This window comes from Hipposideros armiger, unplaced genomic scaffold (genome assembly GCF_001890085.2).
Source record: "Hipposideros armiger isolate ML-2016 unplaced genomic scaffold, ASM189008v1 scaffold_72, whole genome shotgun sequence".
Classification (NCBI taxonomy): Eukaryota; Metazoa; Chordata; class Mammalia; order Chiroptera; family Hipposideridae; genus Hipposideros; species Hipposideros armiger.
Window position 1 is genome coordinate 3,050,868 of NW_017731422.1, and position 8,124 is coordinate 3,058,991.

At 52.4% G+C, this 8,124-nt stretch overlaps 1 protein-coding gene across 1 annotated transcript in view; it reads right to left on the reverse strand.

Annotated features, from left to right (window-relative positions):
• The window catches only part of SLC22A7 (solute carrier family 22 member 7), a 6,323-nt gene extending 2,723 nt beyond the window's left edge, over positions 1-3,600 (reverse strand). The window contains 7 exon segments of the mRNA XM_019642725.1: positions 13-227; positions 540-660; positions 1,545-1,713; positions 1,837-1,991; positions 2,129-2,232; positions 2,853-3,333; positions 3,509-3,600. Coding sequence (XP_019498270.1) covers positions 13-227; positions 540-660; positions 1,545-1,713; positions 1,837-1,991; positions 2,129-2,232; positions 2,853-3,245 — 1,157 coding nt within the window. The 5' untranslated portion in view covers positions 3,246-3,333; positions 3,509-3,600.
• Between the last annotated feature and the right edge of the window lie 4,524 nt (positions 3,601-8,124).

The following is an 8,124-nucleotide window of genomic DNA, read 5'->3' on the forward strand; positions in this document are numbered from 1 at the left end:
CTCCACAGTTACAGTTCCCTTGTCCCCTGTGTACCCTCTCACACTCACGCCATCCTGGAGTCAGCCCCTGCCTCCCCACCCATCCCCACCCCAGCAGGCCCAGAGCTGCCTCCTCACCACACCACCATGCAGCACAGTGAGATGTGCCGGAGCCGTGGTGTCCGGAACAGGTCCAGGTATGAAGGTCTTCGGACCACACGCTCCCCAGCGGCCACTTTGCTCAGGGTCTGATGGGGGAGGAGGAGCGTTTGTGACATAGAGTTGACTCTGTGGTCCTAGCAAAGCACATTGCTCCCTCTGGGTCTCTCTTCCTCCCTTCTGCATTATTGGGGTGAGGGGATGCACCTGGGAGCTGAGTAGGTTAAGCAGAGTCAAGGGTATGGCCCACCAGAGCCAGGTAGGACATCCTGGGGGAGCGCTCCACTTAGGCAGTGGGCCCCAGGAAGGGGGTGCTTGACACAGGTCACGTATATTTACACACACACACACACATGCATTTACATGTACTTACATGCACTCACACACAAGTTCATACTCACCTCCAGGCTCAGGCTGTCACCCACAGACCGTCCATTGAGCCTGGCACAGCAGAGCAGGTACCTGCGGGCCTCCTCCACGTGGCCCTGGGTCAAAAGCCAGCGTGCAGACTCAGGCACCCACCTGGGGAAGAGCAGGAGGTCCTTTACTCAGTTAGCACCCTAAGCCATGCCTCCCTCCTGGGCACACCTCAGTCTGTCAGCCTCCAGGTTCTTGCTCACGCAGTCCTCTCAGCATGGAAGTTCTTCCAAAGCCCTCCTCACCTGACTCATCCTTTAAGGCCTAATTTTAAAGCCACCTTTTCCCACCCTTCTTTGCCCAGGCCTAGGTCCTCCATAGCCTGGGAGTCCCTTCTCTACTCAATTGAATTGGTCTGACCCCCAAGACTCCAGCACCAGCCACCCACTTCTCCCACAGGTAACAGGAAGGCATAGGGTGAAGGAGAGACAGACATACAGACATACCCAGAGGGTCCATCCAAAGCCAGTTCATTTGGGGGTAGGCAGTGAAATGCCCACCCTGCCTGGCCTCCCAGCCTCCTGCTTAGATATTCTACCCCCATGCTGACCCTGTCCTTAGCCCCACCCCTTCAGAGTGCCAGCCTTAGTTTGTGCTCTGCGTTGTCCCTCATGTTGCTCATGTGTCCGTCTCCATCTGTCCCTCTGAACCTGCCTTTCGGTTCTGGCCTCTGTCACTCACCATCTCTCACTGGTTCTCCATCTCTATCTCTCTATATTTTGTTCTCTGTTTCTCTGCACCTCATGAACTGCTCTCTCTCTCTCTCTCTCTCTCTCTCTCTCTCTCTCTCTCTCATTAAACATTTCTCTTTCTCTTCGTCTCGGTCTCTGTCTTCAGATCTCAGCTTCTGATTAATTCTGTTGGGTTATCGGAAAAGTCATGATGTATTTTTTCTGTTTTTCGTCGCAAAAATGCGTCATGACTTTTCCGACAACCCAGTATCTCTGGCTTCCTGTATCTCTCACTCCCCAGCTGTCCACAGGTCTCACCAGAGGCTGAGGATGCCTGGGGCACAAGGCAGGGTGACAGTCACCAGAAGCCATCGCCAGTCCCGTATCAGGTACCCGACCAGTGCCAGCAGCATCACGCCCACTGTCCAGAAGATGCTGCTCAGGACACCTGCCACGGTACGGTGTCCCACGTCCAGCCATTCCATCTCTGGGCCCACAGCAGGGGCCGGAGACAAGAAGACTGTTAGCAGGGGCCAGATGGGCTCAGCCTCGCCCTTGACAAAACTGCCTCCCTCCAGCCCTCTAGGCCCTGCCCTTCTGCCTGCCTCACCCAGTGTCATCACGATGATGGTGAAGCCAGCCAGGGCTGTGCCAGTGAGGGTGCGGGTGATGGCAAACATGACATAGCTGACCGAGGCTGCAGACGCCAGGCCCAACACCAGGGCACTCACATAGGCCACCAGCAGCAGACGGCGCCGCCCAAACCTGCACAGGTGTCATGCAGGGTCAACTCCCTGGAGAGGGGATGTCCCAAGACAGAGGTAGACTAGGCTCAGACCCCAGCTAGTGGGAGAGGGTTTCCCACCCCACTTCCTTATTGACCACCCCCCACCTCGCCCCACCTGTCAGACAGGTATCCGAAGGCCACGGCTCCCACCAGCACACCAGCGAAGAAGAAGGTGGAGGTGGCTCTGTTCAGGCCTTTCTGCTCACACACCAGGTCCCACTGCAGGGACAGGCAAGGGGGGCTTCCATGGGCACAGGCCCCTCTCCAGCTGACACCAGCTGACATCTTCTCCATACCCTGGGACCTTCTGAAGTCAACTGTGCCATCCTGGTACCTCCATGTCAGATAATGAACCCCCAGCCGTTCACCCCAGCTTGGGGGGTGGGAGACTTTGCCCTTCCCCAATCCTGCAGCCTCTGCTTCTTCCAATGGGGGGCCTTGACCGTGACAACAGGCGTCCTGTTCCTCTCCAAAAAGACTGACCCCACCTGCACTCACCTCCAGATGGATTATGGGGCCCAAAAGAGGAAGGAAGAGAAGGGGGCCTCTATTGTTTCTCCACCTCTTACTGTAGAAACACCCTTCTCAACTCTGGCCCCAACTCCCTGGAGCCGTCTAAGCCCTTCCCTGCCTTACTCACCTCCCAATGAATAATAGCAGTTCCCGGTGATGGGCTTCTTACTATAAGCTCAGTGCTTAACTTCATAGACCCCATCTACAGATGAGTAAACTGAGGCTCTAAGAGTTAAAGTAACATGTCTAATGCCCACATAGTAATCACCCAAGGCAATGGCAGGCCCATTCCACTCACGTTTCCCCCACCTTCCAGGCTCAGGTACCTCGGTTGCAATGGTGGAGGAGAACTCCGAGCGGTCGTACTCCCAGCCCTGAGGGCAGGGCACGGTGGAAGGCTCACTCTGCAGCTCTGCAGGACTTTGCCCCTCTCCCCGCAACGTAGTGTTGGGGGGAGACTGGGGGTGGGCGAAGGGGAGGCAGGAGCTGAGCGTGCCGTCAGGCTCCTGGGGAAGGTAGCCCTCCAGCCATGCATCCTGGTGGCTGAAGTTGGCAGGGATGCCAGGCAGGGCACAGCGGTGGGCAGGGACGGCAGCCAGGAAGATGGGCAGGAGGAAGTGCATGGGCAGTATCATGCGAGGCAGGGCCAGCAGGACTACATTCCGCAGTTGGAAAGGCCCAAAGCCGCCTACCTGGTCTAGCAGCTCCTCGAATCCCATGCTGCCCACCCGCCGACCGTCCCCAGAGCGGGCTCCCTCTGCAGTACCCGGCACAATTCAGCCCACTGTCCGCTTGGACCCTTGGACTCTGGAGGCGGGAGCGAATAGACAGACGGGCAGAGAACCTGCAGCCAGAATCCAGCCCTCAGGGGCTGGCCCAGGACTGGGTCCTCCGTGGCCGCCCAGGTCTCCAGGGATCGTGCCTGTCAGGGAGGGGCTGCCCTTCATTCAGAAGTCACTGACTCCATGTCTCTGGGACTTACATGTTAATGCTCAGGGACGAAGTGGGGTAGTCTTGGGCTGCCATGATGGGGTAGCTGGGTGTGTAGGAGATGAGCCCCTTGCCCCTTGATCAGCAGAGCTCCAAGGATCTCTAACAAGAGGAGTCCCCCTCGGGCATGGTGCCAGCTCACTCTGGATGCCCTTTGTCCTATGAAGCCTCAGGCGAACCTTGCCTATTTACAACCACAGCCTGGCTGGCAGCCCAGGATTCAAAAGCAGGTGAAGGGTTCTTTCTGCTGAGCCACGAGGCCTCTCTGTAGCCATAAGTCCCCACCTGGAGCTTATGCCCTGGCTTAAGACACATCTGGAACAACACTGGGCAGCCTGGCCAATCCGAGGATCCCAGACCCATCACCCTCCCACCTCTTCACTCAGGAGCTCATCCCATACACACAATCCCTTCTGCTTGCCCCCACCCCCCGCCCCATTCTCAGGAGCTTCTTAGATCATTACCCCTGCAGGGGTGGGTAGGGAAGGAGAGAGTTTGCCAAGCTCCTGCCATAGGTACCTGGCATGCCTAAAATTCAGGATTTGTCTGACCTTCCCCACTCAGTTCTCACTCATGGCCCCTGCAGCACACAAACACAGCAGAAGCCAGTAATGTCAGGCTTATTCTGATCTGATTCTCCAAACACTGGATTGGCAGAGCTGGGAGGTTGTCAAATTGTGTTCCAAAGGCTCCCGATTTCTAAGCATATAGGCATCTAAGGGGCCCAAGTTTTTTAAAAAGTTTGAGAACCACTAATTTAATCTAGCCACCACTTTGAACAGATAAGGAAATGGAGATGTGAGGCTTACTGAGTTCACACAGTGACCCAGCTGCAGAACTGAAGAGGGGACCAGGACCCCTGACCGTTGACCCAAGCTGCTGAACTGGAGATGTTCCCATCTGCACTAGGCTGGGCTCCCTGAGAAAGCTCTGGGAAGGGAGCTAAATTGGTGACATGGCATGTGTTCATGATGGTGCTAATAGGGGTTGAGGACAGTGATTTGGAGGTGGTGACAGGAAAGGATGATCGTAAGAGATATCTGTTGCGTCTCTAGTGCCGCCTAAGCATTCTGTAAGGGACAAAGATGCCTCAGACACAACCCCTGCCCTCAGTGAGTGTACAGTCTAGCAGGGGGGTTAAAACAAGTTACATACACCTTCCTTCCTCCAGTCTCACCCCTTTCAACCTGCTCTGCACATCGACATTTTAAAACATAAATCTGACAGGATAATATCTGACAGGAAGGAAATCTGTTTCAGATCCTTCACCAGCTCCCACTGCTGGAGGGTAAAAGTCCACCTCCCTAGCTTGGCTTGCTTCATATGACCCCCCAAGACTGGCTCCTCTCCCCCCTGCCCCTGGCCTCTCCCCACCATGCACCCTTCCCTCCAGTTCCCCAAACACACCAGCCTGTTGGCACCTCACACCTCAGTGCAGTTCCTTGGGCGGCACTGGTCTCCCTTTAATTCACCTGATGGTGCCCGTGCCACCCTGGAGACCAGCTCAAGGGTGAGACAACTCCTGTCCCTCTTGCTCTCACCCACATGCAATCCCTACACTGTTGATTCCTCCCTCATTTGATACTATATAGTCATATTATTTATATAAAAATATAGAGTGGCTCAGTTGGTTAAGAGCTCGCTCAAGAGTTTGAGCTCTGAGCAACAGCAGTTCAATTCCCGGCCTGAGCTGAGCTGTCGCTGAGCTGCCAACAGGTGGCAGGATGGCTCAGCTAAAAAAATAAATAAATAAAAATAAATAAATAAATAAATAAATAAATATATAATGCCATAACCCTTTCAGCTCCTGAGAAGTAAGTTTCGCAGCCATCTCATCTCCATGGTCCATCCAGTGGCTCCATGAGGGAATATTCAGGTTTTCCCACAGATGGAGAGAACAACAGCCAGTGAGGCCAACCCTGGGCGTTGGCTGTGGCACCCTTGTTTTCACATGGGAATTTGTCTCCTGCTGGTAGCCATACAGTGGTCACCTCTCCCTGCTTGCACTGATGTCTAGGAAACCCAGATCTAAACCTGCAGCCCCTTTCTACAAAGAGTAATTTGGCACTAACTCGACCCCTGGCTTCACTGTATTCCCTGTCTTCAGCCCATATGGCAGCTCTCCTCTCTGATGTCGTTAAGGAGCGGTGGTGACAATGACCACGATGTGTGGAGGCAGATGATGGAGCCGGACAGGCAAGAGTCTAACCAGAGGGCAGATCAGCTCTGAATCACCAGTGAAGAACTGGTTTTGATTCAATTTTTAACTATCCTCCTCCATCAAACTACACATCCAATCCTGGGCTCAGAGCCAAAATGGAGGAGACCTTCATTTATATCAGACTAGATGGGAAAGAACCTTGTGCCCTGGAAAAATAACAACTCCTTAGTTGAAATTATTACTAGAACCGTTGAAGCATTTGGGGAAGAATAAGGTCCTAAGATAAATAATTTCCTATTTGGGAATGCTTCCAGTAGGACCTTAGGACTTTTTACCCTTTTACCCCTCTCTGCCTTGAGTGACCTCAGATGACCTCTCCATCTTAGTTGGGGTTTCACTGACCATTAATGATTGCTATAGCCCATGTAATCATTTCCTACATTGATGATGTGGTAATAATGGAATCAATTATAGTGGTAAGAATGATGACGGGATCGGTGTATGGAGGTGGGAATATTGATGGTAGAAATGATGGTGATGGGGGTGACTGGAGTAAGGATGAGGGGTATGGGGCTATGGACAGTGGTAATAGTGATGTGGCTATGAGGGCATTGGTGGTGACAAGGATTATGTAGTAGATGATACTGATGGTGGTGGTGGCAATTGGTAGTGGTGATGGTGAGAATGGTGGTGATAATAATGGTGTTGATGAGGCTGGTGGTGATAGCAGTGATGGTGGTGATGGTTGTCATACTGAAGATGTGTAAGCTCCCTGAGAGCAAGAATCTTGTTAATCATTATGTCATCAGAGCCTAGTGGTGGTGGCGGTGATGGTGGTGATGGAGCCTAGTTTGGGAGAACAGCATTTGTGATATGAGTGATGATGGTGCTGGTAATGGTGGATAATAGAATTAAAGGTGGGTAATGGAGATAGAGGTGATGATTGTGATAAAATTGATGGTGGTAGTAATGGGTGGTTTCTCACCACTTTGGGGTTAATAGTACATGGGATGAGAAGGAATACAGAAGATGCCACCGGGAGCTGATGAAAATGAAGTTGTATCATATTTTCCTCTGACCTATAGTAAAATTCCCATGACCTTTCAGACCTTCCTCCCCATCACCTCATCACCTTGGGCAATGACCAGCCTCCTGCTTCTGCTGAGGACTTAGAAGGTCATTCTGACCATCCTACCGTTTTGGGTTAGTCTCAGCTCTTGCCTTGGCCTTGACTCTTGAGTAGCCAATGGGAAAATCTCAGCAAGCCCCAGTGTCTGATGATCAGAGACACGACACCCTCCACACTCCCACCCTGGTCTCTTTTCTCCAGGATGTCCCCAAGGGGCCCCTCCAATGTCCCTGGTCCTGTGGCCTCTACCTAGCCCTTGACTGAGTAACCTTGCTCAAGCCACTTATTTCTCTGTGCCCCTGTCCTCAGAGCTCTCTTGGCCACAGGACAGAAAAGAGAAATATCTTTCTGGGGGAGTGGGGAAGAGGTCAGCAAGGGGCTGGGCAAGTCCTCACCTGTGGAGCATCAGGTAAGCCCTGACTGAGCCTCAGAGAGTGAGTGTGCCTGACAGGTCTCGAGCTCCTGGGGGAAGGTGTAGGGAGGGGTTCTGTGCAACCCTATAAAGCCATCCTCCTTGGCATAGCCTACCCCTGCCCCAGGCCTGGTCTGGCTCCCCTTCACTCCTCTCTCTACTACCCAATTCACACCTGTGACCACCACAGTTCTCACACCTCCACACCTTGCCCATGCTGCTTCCTGTGTGAGAACGTCCTCTCTTTATCTGGCCAACTCTTGTTTGTTCTTCAAAATTCAGCCTAGGAGTCATATGCATCTGAAGGCCCTCCCTGAAGCTCCCAGTCTGGTCTGGGAGTGCCTGCCTAAGCCTCGCAAGCTCCCAGTCTGGTCTGGGAGTCCCTGCCTAAGCCTCACGTATCAGCGCACGCAGCTCATGTAAAGTGAGCAGCTCATGTAAAGTGAAAGTTAATGTACAACTACCCCCTTCAGAGCTCACTGCGTATTGTCTCAATTCCGGGACAGTGTCCCGTGCCTGGCAGCCTCTGGGACGTGTGGGGCTCAGCATTAGCCTGCAGAATTAGTTGAATGAATGAATGAATGAAAGAATGTTAAATAGTGAATGAATGAGCCATGGCATTCATTCACTCATTCTCAATAATAAAATTAATTAAATATATCACAAGATACCATTTTTCATCTATTTGATTATTCTGGGGATTTCCCCTAGAATTAGACTTACAGAAGCAAGCAAAGATTGGAAGCAGGATGTTAATTTTGGCACTATTTGTAATAGTGAAAAGTTGGGGGGAAAAAACTAATGTAAAATCAACATGGAGCTGTTTAAATAAATTATGGAACATTATGCCATGGATTACTATGTAGCTATTAAAAAGAATATAAGGAGGGGCCGGCCGAGTGGCGC